This window comes from Cryptotermes secundus, unplaced genomic scaffold (assembly GCF_002891405.2).
Source record: "Cryptotermes secundus unplaced genomic scaffold, Csec_1.0 scaffold1813, whole genome shotgun sequence".
Taxonomy (NCBI): Eukaryota; Metazoa; Arthropoda; class Insecta; order Blattodea; family Kalotermitidae; genus Cryptotermes; species Cryptotermes secundus.
The window spans coordinates 399236-423701 of record NW_019724621.1 but is presented as its reverse complement, the minus strand read 5'-3'; the positions used below and the strand labels follow the sequence as shown (position 1 = coordinate 423701).

At 38.7% G+C, this 24466-nt stretch overlaps 1 protein-coding gene across 1 annotated transcript in view; it reads left to right on the top strand.

Annotated features, from left to right (window-relative positions):
- LOC111862603 (poly(A) polymerase type 3) overlaps positions 1–24042 on the top strand; it is a 28458-nt gene extending 4416 nt beyond the window's left edge. The window contains exons 3-14 of the mRNA XM_023848124.2: positions 9486–9686; positions 12475–12733; positions 12822–12926; positions 14933–15083; positions 16489–16700; positions 17543–17748; positions 18776–19044; positions 19129–19198; positions 19613–19664; positions 20155–20316; positions 21086–21217; positions 22450–24042. Coding sequence (XP_023703892.1) covers positions 9487–9686; positions 12475–12733; positions 12822–12926; positions 14933–15083; positions 16489–16700; positions 17543–17748; positions 18776–19044; positions 19129–19198; positions 19613–19664; positions 20155–20316; positions 21086–21217; positions 22450–22491 — 1860 coding nt within the window. The 5' untranslated portion in view covers position 9486 and the 3' untranslated portion in view covers positions 22492–24042. The remainder of the gene's footprint in view (positions 1–9485; positions 9687–12474; positions 12734–12821; positions 12927–14932; positions 15084–16488; positions 16701–17542; positions 17749–18775; positions 19045–19128; positions 19199–19612; positions 19665–20154; positions 20317–21085; positions 21218–22449) is intronic.
- Positions 24043–24466: the final 424 nt, after the last annotated feature.

The window sequence follows — 24466 nt, the reverse complement described above, 5'->3', positions numbered from 1 at the left end:
TAACCGGCCATCACCAGGTACACATCAGGTGTACAGGTTGTTGTGATGAAGTGCTCTGCTGCTCACTGTAATGCTGTTTTCCTTTTCTTATGTAATTGCCTTGATTACAGTAAGAAGCAGATTCGTTCATCACAACTGTGTGTGCCAAAACATGTAGTGACAGTAGGGAGAAAACGACGAGAGAATATTAACCGACAGTGCACATAGATGGCAAAAAGCAGAACACAAAGGTAGATCTATGCAGTGCAACAGGATGCTGTGATTTAATATTTTAACCATAGTAACTGTAGATTTCAATACACCCAATAATGTGGCAGTCATTGTCACAGATGCTCCATCTAAACACCACCAAAGATCTGTCCTTTCAAAATTTGACGAGTCTACCATTTTCCAGTTCTTTCACTCTACGCAATCACTGATGAACTAACATGAACACTACAGAGCATAAACAAATGGAAGAACAACATTCAGTGTAGCTAACATGAACAAGTTCTGTTCCTCAATATCTTAGTGTTCCCATTATTTTGTCCACCCTCTGTGTATCCATGTGATTGTGGCCAAGTGAAACTAGCTGTGGTTCCCTTGCTTCTCATGAGATGAAATTGAAGCTCAAATGAAGGGAATGTAATAATACTTTGAAGATCAACAAAAATTGTAACAGATGAGTAGCAGAATTACAAAATAAGTGCTTCAGGTGTGCTTTGTGTGGTTGCAGAATTTCAGACCGCCTCTGTGGCTACAGCTCCAGAGGTCCGGGTTCAATTCCCGGCGCTACTAGATTTTTTCTGAGGAGTAGTGGGTCTGGAATGGAGTCCACTGAGCCTTGTGATGATAATTGAGGAGCTCTTTCAAGGAAATAGTGGCTCTGGTCTAGAAAACGGAAATTAACGGCTGTGGGGATTCATTGTGCTGACCACCCAACACCCTCTATCCACAAAAGTTGGCACTAAACTTCGCTGACAAGCAGCGGTCGCTCACTCAATATAGTTTGCTTGCGCACTAAAATCATGGGAGTTTTTTTTTTTTTTTGGTGTACTAACTTAGAAGGGAATGTGATGCAAAATTTGATCACATAAATGAATCTTTGTCGAAACGCACATTCTCATAACTTTTGTCAGCTGCTGTTATTGTGATGGATGAGGCTGAATTTTTGTATAGATAATAATATCCATGTAAGATTTGAGGCTTTCACGGTGGTGACTATGAAGAAAGCAGTCTTCTGGGATTTGGCACCGTGTTAACCGACGTTTTTTCTTCTACCCTGAAGATGGAGGCGATACGTTCCTCCGAAACGTCGGTTAACACCACATATACACAGTGCCAAATCCCAGAAGACTGCTTTCTTAATAATATCCACTCCATAGAGCGTGCCTATTTTGAATGTGGAAAAAGTCTGTGTGCAAAAAACACTACAGACAAGTCATAGGAGAACAAGCACAGGACATCATCATCATCATCATCATCAGTAATCTGTCAAGATGACAGGTCCACAGTCTCTTCCAAAACAATACCTCCATTTAATGCGATCTAGAGCTTTCTCCTTCAAATGACAGTATCCTCTTCTGTCCCCAAGGTCATCCAGCATCTTCTTACGTCTTCTTCCTCATCTTCTTGTCACTTCTATGCGCCCCTCTATCTTTCCTTCGATAACTTCTCTTAGAAGGCAGTTTCTGCGTAAAACATGACCAATCCAATTAGCCTTCCATTTTCTTATTTCGTGTAGGATATTCCTTTGCTCACTGACTCTAATTAACACTTCTTCATTTCTCACATAATGGGTCCAACTGATCTTCTCCATCCTTCTCCAACACCACATTTCAAAACTTTCCAGATGTTTCTGACACAGGACATATGATACTTAAATTAGAATTACCTCACAGTGCAGTGCACACTACTCTTAATTATGTATAGTTTACAAATTCATCAGCAGAGTAGATTATATATGAAAAAAGAAATTATATTATTGTCAGTTGAAATTGTCTTCTGGCAGTAGATATAGGTTTGTAACCTATATTGTCTGCAGTTGGGCTTTTTAACCTTTAAGAGCCGAGCGACACCATATGGCGTCATGAAAATAAAGTCAAGGGGACGAATGAAGCCATATGTCGTCGCGCAGTCCACGCGTGCGGCCGGCTTTTTAAAATCTAATTTTAAGTTATAAATTCTTTTTCTACTTACATGATTTTTGGTCACCAGCTTTATAAGTAGTCTTTCTTCCCACCAGCGTCGTCTAACGCGATGTTGGCTTTGTGTGGAAATCTTGGAAACATCCGGAAATCAAGAGTCCGACGTCGCACTTCACGCACTTTGTCTAGACGGTTCTTCGTTTCCCACGCAAAAAGCACACACGACACCTCAATTGCGAAGTAGAGGAAGTCGGCCAGTGATGTGGTTTGGCCTCCTATAATCGAGATATCTCCGATAAAACGGCAGGGTTTCAACCCCTGGGCCATTGATGGCGAAGTGGACCCCTTCCAGCATGTTCCGCACAAGAGCGAGACGAAATTCTCTGTGTGACAACAGGATGTAACTGTTCAGATCCAGGAGATGGAAAAATAGTGTATTTGTCCATTTCCAGGTTCGACGACAGATGCTATAACTGTTTACCACAGTTTGCCCACAGCTCCACCTGAATAATTATTCACACTTCTCTTGCCATGCTGGTGTGGTGGTCCCCAGGTTGCCGACCAAGATGATGGTTCTTCGTCGAAATCAACCGCCAGTGATGTGGTTTGAGCTCCTCTAATCGAGGTATCTCCAATGAAACGGCAGGGGTTCGACCCCTGGGCCGTTGAGGGCGAAGTGGACGCACAAGAGCGAGACGAAATTCTCTGTGTGACAACAGGATGTAACTGTTCAGATCCAGGAGATGGAAAAATAGTTTATTTGTCCATTTCCAGGTTCGACGACAGATGCTATAACTGTTTGCCACAGTTTGCCCACAGCTCCACCTGAATAATTTTTCACACTCCTCTTGCCATGCTGGTGTGGTGGTCCCCAGGTTGCCGACCAAGATGATGGGTCTTCGTCGAAATCAATTTCTGATTCACTTTCCTCAACGCCACTCTCAGAATTGAATGTACAACAATCTGATTCGGAGTCGTTTATGAATTGAAATATGTCAGCGTCTTACAAACGAGACAGCGCGATGGTTGGTTCACGCTTTTGATACTGCTTGGCTGTGGTATTAGGATGCTAACCATGAAAGTACTTATAATCTACTTCCAGCAGAGTGAGAACAGAGAGCTTGTTGTGTTGCGACAAGCGATAATAAACAATCAGGGTTCTTGTATACGAATAGATACTCACCACACATCTCTCATACCGAAATGACCTACATGTATAATTTTTCGAGACATGCAAGACTAAACATGGCTACAACATAAACCATCCGCTGTGTTGCAACATCTACATACAGCATTCTTTGTTCCAAGAACTCTGAATTCTTGTAGACAGATAACAAATTTGGGAATTTTTTACTTGGAATCAGTCTAAAAATTTTTACACATTTTATAAAGTCTGTAAATTACAACATCTGATTCTATATTCTTTCTAGAAAAAAAACCGTTTATTTGGTTTGTCTATCACAAAAATTGTAGAAATCACAGCAATTTTAGGAAATGATTACAGTTTTTATTGCTTTAAAATTGCGCGTATTTAAATCAAATCCGCCCCGCTGCCATTACCAGAATTTAAAGGGCCGTAACTTAAAGGTTAAATCTCTTAGCACTAGAGGGGTGATGGCTACATGTTAATTCAAGGGTAACACTTCATCATGAAAAGGGTGATGTTTACCTCCAATTACTACATTTCTGGTGGCTGTATTTTAAACACGGGGATAGTGGTATTAGTACTGAAAGCGTGCTGCTCAGCCAGCACACTGACCCCCAAAGGGGGTCAGAGTTATTATAAAGATTAAGTCTTACAGGGGTCTTGTTAAATTCATGCATACCATAAACAGCTTTTTAGCACACTGTAAGAATGCAGTTGGTCTGTTGAATATACCTGCATAATGCTGACTTTATAAACATTTCATAGCTTTCAACTGTAGATATCATTAAAGCAAATGTATACTCAGAGGCAAGTGTTAATATGGAAAATCTCATAACTGGCCCTTACATACATCACATTTCTGAGCACCAGCCATAATTCTGGTTATTTTCTTCTCCATAAGATGTACTTTATAACCGTTTTATTTTTTTTTTATTTCTCCAGAAAATAATATGAAATTGCATGACTGAGCAAAAGTATGCAAAATGCACTGTCAGAGACTTCGGCATTAACAATAAGAGAGCTCGCATTACAGAGCACATTGAACTTAATTTTTATATTATCTGATCTGTGATTTTCTGCATTTAATTGATTGTCAATTTGGAGACCAAGGATCTCGCTAATTAAACTTCCTTTGCGACATTTGCATTTTGGCTTTCATCTGTTGTGCATCCCCTTTGTGAGATTTACCTTGATTAATTGGACCATGTGCTAGTCATTTAGTTCCTAGGTGATAGAATTGTAATTCAGCTGGAAGCTCACAATTCTAAAGGATGCGTAAGGCTGTTTGTGGGCCTCAGGCTTGAACACATGATGTTAGTAACATATGTTCATGTCAGTGATTAGTTTATTATTGGCGACAAATGTTATGAAGTCTGTTTTATCAGTATTTAAGGTGGATTTATTAATTTGAGCATGTTCACAAGAACGTTGTAGTGGAGCATCATGTTATATTGTATTACAGTTGTGAATTCTGTTTACACAGAATGTACACAGTAATGATTATATATTTAGTTAGATACATGTTTTGGTCAACAGAGCCGGAATAGTGCAGTCTGTATAGCGACTGGCTATTGGCTGGGTGACCAAGAGGTCAGAGTTCAAGTCCCAGTGGGCGAAAGAACTTTCACTTCTCCATGTCGTTCAGACTGGGTCTGGGGCCAACCCAGCCTCCAATCCAGTGGGTACCAGGGTCTTTTTCTCTGGTTACATAATGGTGATATATATTGGAAACTGGAAAGTTACAGTGGTTAAAGTCGTCAAAATGTTGAGCATTGTGTTTTGTCATAAATTCATAGTACTAAACTACATGGTGTTGGTTTGTGTGATTTTAATTATGTGTGTAAATATATGATCTTTAATATGTTGTGAAGAAGGGTTGATTTAAGGTAACCAGTTTTCCCAGCCCCAAATTTGGAACATCTAATAAATGTTTTGAAGGGGGTTAAAAAAAGGCCAGTGAAAATGTTTAATTTATATAAACATACGAGAAATAGTTTAACTGCAGTGAAAGTCTGTTACATACAATAAAGTAGAAACTACTGTTAAGATGAAACTGATGTGATACTTACATTAAAAATAAGAGACGAAGCTTCTGTTTTTTTCAGAGTTGTGAATTTTCTTAAGGAGCTTATACTTTGTCAGAAGCATTTAAAAAAAACTCAGCACAAGTTTCATCATAATTTACCTTAATCACGAACATTTCCTTCAGAGTGTCCACACCAAGCTGAGTTTTGTCAGTGGTCCATGTGCTATTCATGAGGAAATGTACCCTTTCAGTGGCAGCATTGGGTTCAGGATGGCAGAAAAGAAACTCTGCTAACTTAAGTACATTTGAGAAAGGAATATGGCTCTTATTGAAGTGAGAGACCTTATCAACCCATATTTGAGCTAGCAGAGTTTTGTTAACTGTTCACTCAGAAATTCTTTCCCGGGTTACATACTGCTTCACATAGACATGTTCATCATACCTTTCAGTTTCAGCTAACAGAACAGATTGTGCAGTTTTAGTCACAAGAGATGAAGTTCTCTTAGTGTCTGCCTATGAAGTTGTGCTGTTCAAGGTTACTCAGCTGTAGGATTCCAGGTCCTGAAAGCTTTTTAGTCCATTTCTTAAAGTAACAAAGAGCAGTTTCATAGAATGAGAGTGCAGTATCATGAAACATTTGTACCTCTTCTTGAGGTAGGTCTCCTTCTGTTTCCAGTTTTCCGAGGTTTGTCATAGTAACTGAAAGAAGTAAACAGTCTTGAAGTTTGAACATCAAGGTAGTTTTAACCCATTAATGCTATCAGTTACTTCAAATACCCTTTTCACTGCTTCATGAAAAGATGAAACTTGAATGTGAACAAAGTATAGCCATACTTCAGACAAAGGATTTTCAGAGAAATTCAGCAGAAGCCATGAACATTTGTCCTCTGATTGAAAATATGATTTTAGAGGCAAGAACGATTTAAGAACCATTTCAGTAGCAGGCAGCAGTGCTAGCCACCTCATTTGAGCATAAACCCAGCATCATCTCAAACTCAAACTCTCAATCACAAAATTCCTTAAGATTTCAGCTATGACTGTGTAAGATTTGAAGTTCAGATACATTCTGGAAATGATTATCTCTACATAGCAGGCAAAATATCAGTATCTGCTCAAAGGATGATGTGGAAGATGTGGCCAGCACACCCAACTTACTTATGGAGCTGAGTCCTTTTTGAGGAGAAGCCAAATCTGCAACTACTTAAGAATTTCCCAGCATTTTATGGAACCCGAAGGTTCATCACCATGTTCACAAGAGCCCTCCAGTGGTCCCTATCCTGAGCCAGATCAATCCAATCCATAACATCCTATCCTATCTCTCTCAGATCCACTTTAATATTGTCAATCCACCAATGCCTTGGTCTTCCCAGTGGTCTCCTTCCTTCTGGCTTTCCCGCCAATATCCTATATGCATTCCTCATCTCCCCCATTCATGCTACATGCCCTGCCCACCTCATCCTCCTTGACTTGATCATTCTAATTATACTTGGAGGAGAGTACAAGTTACGAAGCTCCTCATTATGTAGTTTTCTCCAACCTCCTGTCACTTCATCCCTGTTTGGTCCTAATATTCTCCTCAACACCCTGTTCTCAAACACCCAACTCCTAACAGTATTTGTGTTATCTGCACACAGTCCAAAAACTTTTCCTACTGAACAGTTTTCTGTTAGGCAGGTACTCACTCACTTAACAATAGCAAATGTTTCGCTAGGCAATGATTTTAGCTCTGATATTTTAATTTTCACTCCAGTTTTGTAATCAGAATACCTGACAAGCACAGGAAGAACCTTGATCTCTTTATGATTCAATCCATCAATCAATGCTGAAATAAATGTAGTTTTTCCAGATCACAATGCAAAACATTTAAAGCATGAGGTTCATACATGTTGAAAATAATGGTTTCTGCTTTGGTACCCACACATACAAATTTGGGTTCTAAATGTTATCTGGAATAGCTTTGACGTACAGTCCCTGGACCTGAAAGTATGATTCTATGAAACTGTGTGATATGTGAAAGCACCTTCAGTTGCAGCAAACTGGTCTTACTACCAATTTTCTCAGTCCTAGAAATTTGTTAACAACGAACTAGAGGCAGCTACAGATATTGCTTTTTTGTGTTTATCACTGTTTAAGTGAGTTTTAATAGCACCATGTCCACTATGGCTCTTGGAAAATCTCAGTGCAAATGTGTTGCACCTCACATGAGAGACTGAGGCACTGTTCCTTGAGACAAATGGGAATTGCTTTTGTAGCTGTTCAGTAAAGGTGCACTTATGCTTCTTTGCACTCATTTATGTTTTTAGTAAAACTAAAATTGTTCATGAAAATTGCGAACAAAAGCAATCTGTGGTAATCCACAAGTCTACACCGTCAGAAAAACCTCAAAACCCAATCAGGATGCATAACCATTCATAAGGAGATGGGTGTGACACTGCCATGCACGGCGAGTGTTGCTGCCTGCAACAATGTCTTAAACATTGGTGATATCAAAGAACGTAAATATGACCAACTTAAATTCTCAGCCTTATAAAATGCCCTTATGTCAAGAAAAATTCTCTAAACATGCTTACATGTCTTATGTTCTTATTTGAATCATTTTCTCATCTGACTAAATGTGGTGCGTTTTCAAGGCCATAGAGATGGCTGTTCTAATTATGATCTCTGTGTTACATATGTAGTTTCCGCAGAGTTTATGTATGAAATTGATGTATAGGATTATTTTTACCTTAGTATGCTATGAATATTATGTTTGTGGAGGTCGGTGTGGAACAGATGTTGTGGCTGTTATAGTGTTATGCCTGTGTATATTGTGGCATGTAAATGCTTTGCTAGGCAATGACTATGAAATATGCGGCTATACGAAAGCTGTTGCTAGGTAATCACTCTGTAAACAACAGCTGTTGCCAGGTAATGACTGCAGCAGATTCGTAATGTTCAACAGTGGAGTAACTTGGAAGTGGTGTTCTCTGCGGGTTCGTGCAATCACAACAGAACTGTTGGAAGAGGTGTTTCCTGTGTAGTCTGTGCCAAGATTTTATTAGTAGGACAAGACTAGAGTCTAGATAGCCCAGTTACTAATCCAAACCATGTCTGTAGTCACTAATAAATGTGACAGTTTAAATAAAATAAAATAAAACATTAAAAAGAAACATTTTACGTGAATAAATATTTATAACCCTCTGGGTTGGCTTTGTCCATGTACAACCTCCCCCCACCTATTTTCCCCTAATATCCTACAGAAAAGCACCTGATTTGTGTCTTTAATTTATACAGTGCTTTTCAGGAACATATCAACTGGTTAAATCAAGAAATCAGTGTGTATGTATTTGTATGTCAGTGGGAAACACTTCGTAAGTAGGCAAGAGAGTTTCTGAAAAGCAAATCTGTTAGAAAATAGTTGTATTTTCAGATTACAGTTTTTGTTGTATCATAGGAAAGATGAGAAATGCATGCAAGTACAAAATTTTAGCCGGAAGTGCAAAAGAGAAGAAACCACATAGAAGACCTAAGCATAGATTGGATGTTAAAATTAAAATGAATCATAAATAAGTAGGGTTGGAGGTTTTGGGCTCGATTCACCTGCTTCTTTCACTTTCAGATTCACTGTTGATATTGCTGTCACTGTAGTAGATTGAAAATTATGTTGTCCTAATAAGTTTTTGCTGGACCACATCGTGGTTGTTTTGGGTGTGAAAGATCCTGAGTTGAGTTACAAGAATCATCAATTGTATCTCCCCTGATTTGTAGTCTTAGCTATCGTCTTTGATACAGTGCGTGACTACATTTTACAGCTCACTGTTACACACACTAGTGTCCACAGTCACATCTTCACTAGACATGGCTCAGTAGCTGAGAACAGGGTTAGTTTGGGAACCCAGAGGAAGGGGAACATCCACCGTTGGAAGCTGCTACCAACGGCTAGTGAAGACTGTGATAGACTAAGAAGACCTAGTGTGTCCTGTAGTGATTTGTGTAGTGAGTAGAACAGTGAGAACATAATCCTTACTTGTATTTACAAGTTATAAGAGTTCAGTAAATCAAATTACTGATCCAAGTCCTGTCCATAGTCACTCCATCACATGACAATACCATACCTGTTCTATAGAAGTGGATACATTGTACTAACATTAGGCCCTTATGTCCCCAAAGACAAGTATTAATATTTGCAGTTTTACTTCCTTTGCAGAATGTGGACATCCCAGACGCAGGCTCAGCCACAGCCACAGCTGCAGCAGCAACAGCAGCAGTCAAACCTGCGTACCTTGGGGATGACTTCAGCCATTAGCACAGCTGTACCCAAACAGATTGATTATCAGAGAACAGCAGAGTTGCAGGAAGTTCTCAAACCTTACAATGTGTTTGAAACGGATGAGGAGCTGAATCATCGGTATTATATATGGCATTTTTATATTTGTTGTGTTATAGTAAAGTTGTAATGTAATTGTAATGGCTTAAATTGCAGCCTGTTTGAATTATAACAGTGATACCTGTTAAGGGGTCATGTGGAATCATCTCAGATTTCACCCATTAGCAATACTTGCTGAAAATGATGTACGAAATTTTAGCTGTCAGTGCAGCCTATCAGGTGTCAGCAAAATATCAAATGTAATGTAAAGTCAGTAGCATGACTCACAGACTTAACTTTTTTTTTAATATTATTTATTAACAATCAGAATTACGTACATTCTATAGGTTAATGGTTTCACTAAGGACTATTACATGTCATGCGAGGAAAATGTCCATCGACATTACCTCTTCAGAAGTTGATTTGTTTTATATCAGGTCATTTGGCCATTTCCTTTTTAGTCTTCTATTGTTGATTGGCTCCCTGAGTGGTTGCAATAGTTCGTTCTTGTGGGTTTCAATTTTGCTCATGTGTTGGCGGCTTCTGTCCAGGATGATTTCTTTCACGAATTTTAAGTTAAAGTCTTGATGTAGGGTTTCGTTTGACACATACCAAGGTGCGTCGACTAACATCCTTAGGATTTTCGATTGTGATCTTTGGATAATATTGATGTTGGACTTACTGGCACATCCCCAGAGTTCAATGCCGTAAGTCCAAATTGGTATAATTACTGTTTTGTATATAATGATTTTGTTTTCGAGGGATAGTTTTCATCTTCTGCCTAAAAGCCAGGACATCTGCTTGGTCAGTAAATCTATTTGTTTACGTTTTTTTGTTATGTGGCATTTCCACGTCATTTTGCAGACAGACTTAACTTAAGACAATTTGCTGTTATAATAACATACAAGTTGAATATCACAAATGGTCCTGTCTACAAAACAAAATCTATGATTGCAAACAAAGACAAATTTGATACTAATATATCACCATTTGTTTATTGTACAAAGGTGTTCCACTACATGTTTTGACCTTCAGGCGTACTTACAAGCATTCATTCATAGTTCTTGAATTGTGTTTTAACATGGATCCATATTGTAACGTGTTTCGTTACTGAAGACGCCATAGAGATCGTTAATTGGTTTATTCAACAATCTACAAGTAACGGCTACAATTAATTATCACACAGTTGCGGGGTTTCACACTTTATAACCCTATGCGCAAATCAGTTCACTCTGCCTTCAGTAGTCTACACGTTTACAGTAGGGGAGCTATGTAACTGTCCCTGTATCACACACTCCCAATTACACAATCACACACACGTCCGGTTCTTCTTTCCGCGACGGCTGCTATACTCCAACTGTAGTCTGCTCACTGGAGAACTGTTGATAACGCACTCGCTCGTAGGCTTGCTCGAACTATCTTCGGCGATGGCTACATTACAACTCTGCGGTAGCCACATTAGAACTCCCTGGTAGCTGCTGTGCAGTTCCCTTATATAGCCGCAGTGGTGCCTGTTGTGTGCCACGTCACAGTAGGAAGTTGATTACAGGTATGTAGCGTTGCGCGTTACGTCACCGCGGAGGGTTGGGAGGGAGCGCTACGTTACCGCCACGCGCCTGTGGCCTGAGTTGCCACGTTGCTGCTGGGTAGGGAAGGTTTCTCCGTTGTGCAACATGTTACAATATTATTACAATTTGTTTTATTTTTGATAACGAATACTACCGTATTCTTAGGCCACACCATAGCTCAAGTGGTTAGTCGCTGGCTTCCCATCGTAGCGGCCCAGGTTCAATCACGGGTCTGGTCAAGTGGGATTTTTGGTGAACAAAGTTGCCCTGGGACAGGTTTTCTCCGAGTAGTTCGTTATCCCCTGCCAATCTTCATTCCACCAATTGCTCCACAATCACCCTCACCAATCATCTGGGGCTGGTACAATAGGCCAGAAGTGGCTGCAGTGCAGGGGACTTAGTCCCACCCCACTAGCAATAATAATAAAAAAAACCCTTATTCTTAAATATATCTAATAAATGCACACTAAAATACGTTTTAAATTCTGTTTAGATATTAACACAAGTAACTTTTATGTAGTTAGGTCTTTAATATTACATGGTTATTAATGCAGTTTTGTCCTTGAAAATAAAATTAAGGATTAAAATTTTTTAAAAATTTTCAAATTAACTACTCGAGTCACACTTGAGATATAGAGTTGGTTCTAAAGTAAGCTTGAAATTAGGAGTAGTTTGGGGGTAATCTGGTTTTTTCATAGTTATTAGTTGCTATGTCGCAGGTCGATGCAACGTGAGGGGCCCCTTCCTTAGTTAATATAGCATTGATTTACTTTTTTCATCATGTAAAGGCTGGCTGGCAGTTTTTCTGTCTTGTATCTTTCTCACCTAGTTTTGTTCTTATAAATAGAGAATTTAATGCCTATGTATGTGTATGCGAAGGGATCCCCGTTGTTGTTTTGTTGTTCACATTGCGGCTCTGCTTAGAAGACCTGCTTGAAACATACGTTCAGTTTGTTTAATTTAAGTACCGCAAACGTGTTGTGTTCTGTTTTTCATCAGTGAACAATTCTTGGATTATTTTAAGTTATTATCTGAACACTTTTGGGAGCGACTGGAGAAAACACAAAAACTTGGTCATGATAAGATTTGTATCTAAAGCAGACTCTTCCCATTTCCTCATCCAACCTTCTGTTTTCACCATTTACAATGTTCAGCCCAACAACAATAATTCTGTGCTGTGTAACATTGATGTTTGACAGTGCCATAACCAGTAGTGAGCAGTCCTTGTTCCCAAGCTGTAACAAAACTTGTTTTGAATGCAGGATGGAAATCCTCAGCAAGTTGAACTCCCTGGTCAAGGAGTGGATCCGTGAGGTATCAGTCAAACGGAACATGCCCCTGAATCTGGCAGAACAAGTGGGTGGGAAGATATATACATTTGGGTCATACCGTCTGGGTGTTCACCACAAGGGAGCTGATATAGATGCTCTCTGTGTGGCTCCAAGACACATCGATCGCTCTGATTACTTCACTTCCTTTTTTGAGCTCCTGAAGCAACAGAAAGAAGTGACTGATCTTAGGGTAAGTGAAGCAGTTGTATTACAAATTGTATGGTATAGAATTTGTTTCAGTTCCAAGTTGCTTGCTTAATGTTTTTCTGTTTTGGCAGGCAGTGGAAGAAGCATTTGTTCCTGTTATAAAAATGAACTTTGATGGCATTGAGATAGACATGCTGTTTGCCAGATTAGCATTGAAGGAAATTCCAGATACAATGGTAAGTTTACCTCCTTATATAGGATTTATGAAGAAGTGTGTTCAGGCATGTAAAATAAATTTTCTGTGCAATAAATGTAAAGTTAAAATCCAGCTTATGACTAGAGTGTTACTCCCATGGCGACAGCATTCCAGCATAATGGAATGTTGATATACTTGTATACTCACAAATGCAGCATTAACCATTATGTGTCAATGAACACTTTGCTTCTCCAAGGTAGCACAGAGAGACTAACACTGTTTATTGAATAGTATGTTAAGAGATAAAGCCTGGCAACCAATTATGCAGCTGTTATGTTTAACAGAAATCTAAAATTGGAGTACAGTATTATTGAAAACAGTTGCAAGTGAATGAATTATTAATTACTTTGATAACTAATTATGCAGAAGAAACATAGTTTCATGTCACTGGCAAACTAGGAATGGAATATTAGTCTTTGTGTGGGTGGTGCTGATGGGACAAGGTAACGTATTCTTAATGCTACCATAATTCAGAGTGAAAAGTCATACTGCTGCCACAAACCCAGAGAAAATATCTGTAGTATCCAGTGGATTCTGAGCCCTAGAGCTATTAGATATAAGGCAGACAATTCCCTTCTCCCATTCTGGGAATGAAAATTGGCAATCCTGCTAAATCCAGGCAGTTTCTTTCTGCTGAAGATGAATATTGCAGTACTGGCTGAAGCATAGTTTCCTAAACCCATTGAAATTTTAACTGGCAGATTTGACATTTCCCATCTTTAGCTATAGTTTGACTAGATACTGTTTCCATTGGTCCCCCTTTGACTGGCTATAGGCTGGACGGCTGAGGTGATGGAGTTCAAGTCTGAAACGTACCAAAGCCCAAGGACCGAAAAGTGGTTTGGGATAGGAAACTATATTAACAATACAGACAGCAAATGAATATAACAATATAATAATATAATTGATTAGAAAAATACAAACTGCCCCAGATAAGGACGGCACAACGTACAAGCGTCCACCAACTCCGCCGTTAATTTAGTAAACCAAAATTCCAAAAAATAATTTGGGGTCGAGACCAGACTCTTCCACGGCGTGCAGCAGAATGGCCCTCCAGTGTCCAGACGAGCCTCTCAGTCCCTGGTGAAAGGATGAAGGGCGCAAGCGTAGGGCATGTGGAGAGGGGGAAAAGGAAAGAAGGGGGTCTGGTTGAGGGACCTGGCGGTGGTTGCTGCCGTTACAAGTCTCATTAGGAGCAAGATGTTTCTCTCCAACCAGTTCCAGTGCCCACCGAGCCTCCTCTCCAGTGGATACCTGGGGCCCTTTCCCTGGTGATAAAATGATCGCGTGAAGCTGACCACTCATCTCCAACTAGTACTGAGGTCAAGAATGCATGGATCCATACATCCAGTCCCCCATATGCCTTCATAGCATAGTGCTTAATTAGTTGAGCAAAAGGGCAGCTTTACCTTTCTACCTTTTATTGATCCTCCTTATATGTTAAAGCCCTTGAGAAACGTTTCAGTATCACGATTCCACTGACTGCATACCAAGAACTTGAAAAATTCTGGAAAGCCAGCTTGATAGAACAGGCATTGCTGCTACTGAGAAGTAACTTTTCCAGTGAAAGTTGAGACTGCAGTACTGACTGAAATATGTATCACTGCCATTTACTGCTGCCATCTTTTGGCCTATTTGTAACTAGTAATGGCCACAACATAACTGAATAATGACAGTAGAAAAGCCTTAGCCATCTATATGTTTGTATGTATGTGTGTGTGTAAGAGGTGGGCCATAAAATTCAGCCCTTGCATTACGACCTTCTGTTTTGCTTCCCCTTTGGATTAATCCTTCATTAATCCTACACTTTGAATGCAAATCTATATGTATCATTAACTTCTTGAGAGCATTTGTAACATGGAAAAAGTTAAAGAGGCTCCATTTCACAAATTGTTCATGATCACCCACCATTGTGGATAGTCCTCCAAATATGTATTGACACACTTTTTATAATAATAGTTTTTATGCCTTGTGAACATGTTGCAGGACCTACAGGATGATTGTCTGCTCAAGAACCTGGATCAGAAGTGTGTACGAAGTCTGAATGGTTGCCGGGTGACAGACGAAATCTTGAGGCTTGTACCTAATATTGAAAACTTCCGACTTGCTCTCAGAGCCATTAAGCTTTGGGCCAAAAGTAAGGAACACACTGCGTCCCTAGATATTTCACACAGTATAATTTACTTTGCGCTTGTAAGATGCTTGGTGTTGCCAGTGAATCACTATACATTGTAACCCCCATTCAATGTTTGTTGGTTGAAGTTGTGATACATCTGAACTCCATTGAATATTTCTCATTTTAGGGTCGTCAGTGTTAAATTACTTTGATCTTGGCCCCATTATTTTGCTGTTAAAATCCCATCATTTTGGTTTTCTGCAGTTTGGACTTTACTGGACAGAATTAATATTAATCCGGTGACCCCCAAATATGCTTTAAGTGGGGCATGTCACTTTGGGTGGGCTATTTCTCCGAGTTCTGTCCGTGGGCTGTTAAATATAATGTAAATTTGGCGTTGTGATTGTAGATTGAGACATCCTTGCACCCTAGAAGTGATGGTATTCTGTTTTTAATTGTACATTTGGGTTAAGGCTCTTGGCCATCCATGCCTGTTCAGAAGCTTGCTGTTTCTTGAATTATTAAATGACCTTTTTTTTGTCTACTCCATATATTATGTAGCATAGTAGTTATGAATAATGAAGTGGGAAGGATGTGAAAATATGTGGTGATAACTTATTTGAGGTACCATACTGCATTTTGTGGGGGTAACTCAGAAAAACCTAAAATTAAAATTCACTTAGTGTGGGGTGGAGTCCAACTTGGTCCACTTTGTATGGTGCCACTGATTGGCCTATTATAGCCTGCCCCGGGTGATTATGATGATGGAGAATTTGTTGGAATGAAGATTGGCAGGGGAAACTGAAGTACTTGGAGAAAATCCATCCCAATGCCACTTTGTCCACCACAAACCCCACTTGACCAGACCTGCGATCAAACCCGGGCCGCCACGGTGGAAAGCCAGCGACTAACCGCTTGAGCTATGGCGCGGCCCCAGGGAAACCTAAATGTGAAATGAAAATTTAAATCCACAACTTGTCTGAGAAGCCTTGCTTGAAAGTTATTTTTGAGGTCAACGGGGAAATTCATCTGTCCTGCTCATAAGGTCTAATGCTGAAATTGTTTCTGTCAGTTGAGAAAGTTCAGGTCACGAAGAATTGGTTATAGCAAATAAGATTTTTGAGAAATCTGAGTGGTGACTGCATCAGCATAAAAGTGTTTCTTACAGATATTCAGTGTAACCTTCCTAACATCAAGAATTCCTTAGTTTGGGCCCTGTCCTGGTCCCTTGTGTGTGCTGTACTATTATGTGACGGGCAAAATACAATCTCATATTTTTATCAGGCCATTAGATCTAGAGTAAGAATGTATTTATTTTTGATAGGGAGCAGGAGTTGAAGAAGCCACTTGTATATCTTGTACTTGCAGGAAAATTGAAGCATGCACATTAAACCCTTTAAATCAATGAGTTTTTTGTGTTTTCCAGAACATGGAATTTACAGTAATGCTTTGGGCTACCTTGGTGGAGTTTCCTGGGCCATGCTGGTAGCACGCACATGTCAGTTGTACCCCAATGCAGTAGCCGCCACACTTGTTCACAAGTTCTTCCTTGTATTCTCCCAGTGGAAGTGGCCACAACCTGTTCTACTCAAGCAGCCTGACACTGTCAACTTAGGCTTTCCTGTCTGGGATCCTCGGGTGAGGAAGCATTTCATCTTGTTTTATTGTAGGTTATGTGAGGGGCTATGCTACAAGCCGGAAGATCATGGGTTCAAGTCCTGATGAAGTCATTGAATTTTTTTCAGTTGACCTAATCCTTCCAGCCGCACTATGGCCCTGGTGTTCACTCAGTCTCTAACAGAAATGAGTACCAGTATGCGTGGCCGGCACGTAAGGCTGACAACCTTACTGCCAGCTTTGAGCGAATTGTCTAGATAATGTGGGACCCTCAATGTCTCACAACCCGATGGGCCTTCACGGCCTCTTACAGGGATAGCTTTACTTACTCTATGAACATATGGTGATGATCAGGAAAGTTAGACATAATTGTTGTTGGTCATTATTTCTTTTCACTGTTACTACAAGAAGTGAGATTAGTTTATTTTTAGGTTTCAGTATGTGAACTATGGTACATAGGTAACAGTAGTTTGGTGGACAAACTTTGTATGTTCTGTACAGTTTCTGCTTTTCTGTTATGTAAACCACTAAGGTCCTTGTGGTCCTTGGCCCATTTTCCATGTAATCAAACCACACTATCTGGTTAGATGGCTCCATTTGTCTCACATTTGCATATGTTTTGAACTGGAAGCTTCAGGTAGAATTTTTAGCTGGAATAAGATAAATACATTGATCCATGGTGGCAGAATATTTTTATTTGTAATCAGATTCTGTAAGTGAGGGTTGAGTGAAGTTGCAAGGAAATTTGTTTTTGATATTAAAACTCATATAATAGCCGCAATGTCTGATCTGTTTTGCTTCTTGTTTAAATTCTTAATCTGAATAAAACATGTTAGAAATGTTTTTGTCATTTCAAATTTCAGGTGAACGTTTCAGACCGATACCACCTGATGCCTATTATCACACCAGCGTACCCGCAGCAGAATTCAACTTTCAATGTGTCAATATCTAACCGCACTATCATGCAGGAGGAGTTCAAGCAAGGCCTGGCTATTACTGAGGAGATTATGGTTGGCAAGGCAACATGGGAGAAGCTTTTTGAACCACCCAATTTCTTTATCAAATACAGGTATGTTGATTTGTGAATCTTGTTTTGCAACCTGTAATGAAATGTGAATAGATTAGATCTGAAGCCATTGGATTCTGTTCTGGCACAAAGGCCCTAATAAGTATTACTTCCATCATGTAAGATTTGAAGCTTTCATGGCAAATAAATGGGGTAAAATCTTAGCAGTCAGCCATGTCAGTGCTGAACTAAAAAGCCAACATTTCAGAGATCCCTTTGGTTTCCATAATTGGGATGTGTGTTGAATCTTTCAGTCTTAATGCAAATGGTTCCCGTTTGAAACTAATGATTATAAGGTCATCAGGTTTGCTTAAAATCCTAATAATTGTATGATATTGAGGAAATACATGAATACCTCAGGCCAGCATGTGACATTGGTTATTTGGGAAAAAGAAATTCCATTGAATTGGCCCATACTCATGTAAATGCTGTAACTAATATTTTTTGTTGTTTCTATGGTTTTTAATTAACCATTTTGGTTCTCCCCTTTGCTGTGATCGCCAGATAGGTTGATCTCTTGCTGAGGTGATCCCTGAGAGAGTAGTGCTAGCTGCCAGGACATTGTACATGCACTGCTCTGTTCTGCTCAGAAAGAAATTTATAGTTCCTTTAGTAATTCATGTAACAGTATGCTTCAGAAGAGCTGTATGTTCATGTTAGGTAGATAGCTGCCATGCTATACCAAGATGCTCTCTACGAGAAGATATGGGCATGCAGGGCTTAAGAAAATGGTTGCAGACACTGATAATTGAAAGTGTATTCATTTTAAAATCTATTCTAGGAGCAGTATTGTATATGCACCATTTATAACTAGGATAAACTGCTCATTCTATTGCTTTTTTCTTTTATCCGGTAATCATATTTTCAAGTAGCTGTGATGAACAAATGAATATTGCTGGTCAATTTATTTCTACCATGACACAGTTCATATGTTTTTTTCTGTTGTATTATGACACTATAAAAGGTGGCACTACGTAAATATTCATAAGAAAATCATGTGTCAAATTGAATTAATATTTTGTTATTCCAGGCACTTCATAGTGTTGCTGGCAAGCTCTTCTTCGGCTGAGGATCAGTTGGAGTGGGTTGGTTTGGTGGAATCCAAGGTGCGTCATCTGATTGGAAACCTAGAGAGGAACATACACATCACATTGGCACATGTGAACCCAGAGTGCTTCTCACAGTTGGAACCAGAACCAGACAAGTTCTGCACGATGTGGTTCATTGGCTTGGTTTTTGCCAAGACTGAAAACCTCAATGTTGATCTCACATATGACATTCAGTCCTTCACCGACTCTGGTAGGTACTGTTTGTTAACATTTGAAAAAAATATGTATGTCTGCTAATATTGTGTTTTAATCATGTGTTTATTTTTCATTCCAGTTCACCGACAAGCCGTACAAATAAAAATGTTGAAGGATGGTATGAAAATTGAAGCAAGACATGTTAAAAGGTAAGTATACCACTTGTTGAAAAAGCGTGTTTTATGCATGACCTGCCGAAGTCCAGTGTTTTAATGTCATTGCTAAAGAATTCCATGACAGGATCTGCATCCCAAATCTTAAGCAGTAAGAAACACTAAGGTAAATTTGTCTTCAATATTTCTGTGAGTCATCACAACCAGTGTTCAACAGTGCAGTTTTCCAAGTGTGGTGTACATTCACCGCATTCACCTTCAGCCAGTCCGGGTGCAAAAAGAGAAAAGAATCATGGTCCTAGTTCAGAAGAGTCCTGTAGGTGGGAATCCACAGCAGTAATTGGAGAGTTATTTTCTGCTAAACTCCCCAAGTATAAAAATTATCACTTTGTAATTGAATCACTCTCTGTAATATGTCATACAATGTAATGTGTGGTGTTTCTGTTACAGGAGACAGTTACATACATACCTATCACCAAGTCTCTTGAAGAAGGACAAAAGGGTAAGTAAATTATTTTGTTTTGCTGTAGTTCTTGGATATTGTCCATTATAGGACTAAAGTGTGACAAAATGTAATAAATTAAATGAATACAGGAAGAAAATTTATGGAAAAGTATAGGGACGTAAGTAAATATATGTTATAACTAGTGTCAAGACAGGGCAGGCAGTGAAGCTGTCTTGGATGTGAAATATCACAATGGTTTGTAATGCAAGATGGCAGTTTTTTTTTAGAGAGAGAGAGATCAAAATAAATGCGAATGTTGTAATTTTTATGTAAACACTTATGGTTATGTATAGATTTGTCAAGGTTTGATAATATATTTTCACCAGTTTCTATTATAGCAAATTTATTATTCATTGAATAAATATTTTGTGTCCATTGAACTTGAATACAATAGTATTTCACTTATGTTTACAGCATTTTATTAACAGCATGTGAAGGATTGTGAAACTGTTATCACACAAAACTTACTCTTTTCATCTTCTTACAGAACAATGTTACTCCTAATATTACACCACTGCAGCCCCTTAATGGTGATAGTCCTGCGGTTGATGGTGCCCCTAGTAATCCAGTAAGCAGGAAGCGACCTTCAGACACTGCTGCTGAGAACCCACGCAAGAAAGTCAAGACAGGAGAGGAAAACTTGAACCAGGTATGTGGTGAAGTGTAAGTCTAGGAAGAGTAGAATGCAAACGGTCAGGTTGAGATGTAAATATTGTTTGTTCCATTCATTGTCAACACATTCAACCATCTGACCATTAGAGCCCTGTCAGGGGTAGATGATTCTATAAACACTGTAAATGTAAATAGCAGTAAATGTTCCTTATTATCATGTATGTTGTTTAGTGTAGGAAGTAATGGATTTTCTTTTAAATGGGTGTGTTGGTGTAGCAGTAATGCTCTTGACTCATGAGGTTCTTTGTTCAGATCTCTGCTAGGTCACCAACTAGCCTGAGTTTGTGTTTCATTATTTTCATCAGTCCCTCCCAGAAAATGCTAGGATAGTACGCTGATTATGCTGTGACTGCTTCCTTCCATATCTGTCCAGCCCTCCTATCACCCTACCATTTGCCACCCTATAGTCCAGCTGCTGACAGCAAAATGCAATAAATTTTTTTCTTTTGTGAGAAATCATTTCCCATGAAGTTACTGAAGAACTTCACATTTTACAATCAATTATAGGATGTGACATCAGAAGAAGACCGGAGTCTCTGTTATTTGTGACACTGCACTGTGCTGTTACTGTACTTAAATTGATTTAAATTATGATCATGACACCTGAATGGTAGTTTATGATGGAGTATGAGGAACTTTTGAAGATATCACCAGAAGAACTTTGTATGCTTACAGGACGAAAAGAACATTTAAAAATTGATTTGAACGATTAATATGTAACGTAACAAATGGAATTATTGTTTCAGAGTGATGATTTGCCTAGCAATTCGATAGTAGTTCACTGTGGTGATGACTCCAGCTCAGCAGAAGACCAAGGGCTAAATGCTGGCGAGGAGAGACCACTGCCTCCTATATCTAGCTCTCCAATTACTGCAAAAGTAAGGCTGTGTATATAATCATGCATGATTACTGAAGCCTTCTGGTCACATACACCGGAAAGTATAAATTGAAATTGGTGAGATATGAACTTTTCACAGCAGTGAAAATTAAGATCGTGATCTGCTTGGTTATGACATTGAATANGTGGGGGGGGGGGGGCAGGAGCTTCCCTTCTGATGTTCATAACCGGCTGTTGAACTGTATGTTGTCAGACTTCAGAAGATGACAGTCATACACAGTGATTAATACTGAAATATGAAGCCCTTTTACTCAAAACGTTTGTTTGTTATAGCTGTGTAACTGAGCACTCAAAAACACATTAATAAAGCATCTCTTTATACAGAAATAATCTTAGTCCATTTGGGCAGCTACAGTTTTTTTATATGTTCTCAGGTTTATGGATCCAAAAATGTGTAACATCTTTAGACAGTAAAGAAACTGGAGTGCAGGCTAAATTATATCAGCTATTTGTAGGCTTAAAAGGAAAATCTTTGGCTCATTTAAAAGAATAATAATGTCACACAATAGCTGAAAGCCATATCTGGTCAGTAGCACGTGACAATAATTTACACATAATTTTAGGTAATTTAATGATTGAATGAACATACATATTTGTATTTGCCTGATACATTTCCCACTCAGAATGTTCTAAAACAATGCGTACTTCACTGTCATAGATTTGTATGCATTCTTTGTACGTATTGAATGTTCTGTGTGAATCATATTTCCAGCAGTTATTTCTTTAAGAGTTTTTTTTTATTTATGGCCAACATTCCATTGTAGAGTTACACAGTATTGATGGAATGCATCATATATATGTTGGATGCTTGTTGTATTCCTTACACAGGCACTCCTTGATTTATGGAACAGCGTTTCAAAAAATCGCAGAATAAGAAATATCATATGTCAAACAAATTTCCCAAAATTCACTTAGATTCCTCCTCTACCACCCACACAACTATTATACTCCTCTTCTCCCCACATCTCATGATAGGCTGACAGGCAGTTTGCACTAAGGAAAGTGACTGTTTGAAATCAGTCTGAATTAATTAAGCACTTCAAAATGAAATAACGTTTTCAAATTCCCATCTAATGAGGAGTACCTGTATATATCCTCAGTAATGCCATGGTAAGTAGTCCTCTCATTTTCACTTATGCAGTAGAAATAGTTTTTCCATTCATACACTTCTTTTCATCATTTTAAAATCGTTGGTGTGGTATTTCTGTGCAGGAAACATCGAGTACACTCCAGGAAGGCTTCATTTGTACGTGACCATTCAGCATCAGAACCTCAGTACCTTAATTGAAAATGGTATGCAATCTCCAGGAGTTAACCATGTTTTCTATTTTTAATATGCATTTGTTGGTGATGAAAGAGCAGTGCTGTGGTGACACGTGTTTCAGTTGAAGTGAACATTCCATTACTCCTGAAATTTATAAATTTGACTTTTCCCAAGGCTATGTCAGTACAGCGGTTGATGGGCATATGTTGCCTCATTTGTGTTTTGTTTTGCTTTGAGAAGGTATCCTGAAACTGGGATTTCCTAAAGTGTTGATAATATTGGGTTTGCAGTAAGCTGTGAGACGATTGTGAGGTAGTTGTAATTGAATCCCATTGAGTAACGAAACATGTATAATGTTGATTCTGTAATACAGGAGGGCTTATGCTGATGCAGACATTATTGTGAATCTGGCAGGATGATGAACTCAGTAGTGCTCTTGCCTGTTTGCCTCCCTTCCTGCACTATCTAGAAGTGACATTTTATAGCTGACGAGTGTCTTGTGACTGTGTCAGTTGCACTAGTGCTGCTGGTTTCCCAGTGGGTGTCCGAAAGTGCAACAAAGAGTATAAGTGGCTGGAACATCTCCAGCATTAGTGCAATCATTTCTTTTTCCTTCCTTATATTATTAACATGTATTTTTTTAGGATTGTGACATTTTTCATTGTGATAGTGAAAAATGTTGCTTGTTTTTTTTTCCAAATGAAATATAATGAAAATTATAAAAATATGTCAAAATATAGACATTTTAATTTAATTATTTTCTTCATTGTACTTCCTTAATTTTTGTTTCAAATGACTGTAAATAGAGGAATGCTTAGTGTGAATTTTTGTCAGTTTTATATAAAAACCATTGTGTAAACAGAATTGTTTCATTTTGTGACAATGTTTGTGTTTCTCAGTGTGAGTGTAATGTTGTGATTTCCCCTGTGAAACTCCAGTCCCACAAGCTTGTCCAGGTAAGTGTGTGCCTGGGTTACTGCATTACTTTAGAACTGAGATTGCATTCTTTGACTACAGCTTGACCATTAGTACTCGTACTATTGATACTTGGAACATTTTTTTCATTACTACAAAGAGAGTGGTTCCTCAAATTCCATTGTTTATGTTAGAAACAAGTGCCTGGTCATTGAATGTTGGTTCAGGAAAAATCTCCATATTTGCTGATTTCCTTGCATTTTAGCTTGAGATATTGAGAAACCATTCTCTAAAATTGAAATGTGATTCATCTATCAAGAGTGTGAAGAAGAGGGAGGAACAAACCTCTCCTGTTCTATTGACGTCATTAATTACTTAGGCTTGGTGGGATTCAGTAATTGTTATCAGTTTCCTGTTTTGGAATCTTTGGAGTGTGAATTGGCTTTGGATAAAATGTCAAAAAAAGGTCTGGTTATGTTTGGTAGCTAACTTTTTTATGTATTTTATCATTCTCAGATTCCAGAGAGATTGAAATCTCTAATCTAGAAATGTATTGAAGAAAGCCTGGTTATTCATAGTTCGATGTATATGTTCTGGCAAATGAATAAAATAACTCTTGAGAGGAATTCTTATTTTTCTATCATTTCTTTGAATTGTCCAAAGAAATAATGCAGCAGCATGTTTCAGTGAATTCTGCCATGCCTACCTCAATGCCTTTAACATGGTTTGAAAATAGTCTTGATTCAATGACAAAATTTAAACAAAAGAACATTTAATGAGGTACTATAGCCTGTAGGGATCTTGTATTTGTGGTGTATAAAATACTTACTTTGTGCAATGTTTAGTGTCTTTTTATAAAATAGAAGACTGTATCGTGTTATTTATATTGAGTTATGATGTAAAACAAGAGAAACCCCATGTAAGATTTGAGGCTTTCACGGCGNGGTGCCAAATCCCAGAAGACTGCTTTCTTCAAGAGAAACCCCGATTTCACTTGCGATGAAATGGAGACATGTGCATTATCATAGGTGGAATGATTGATTTTTACTA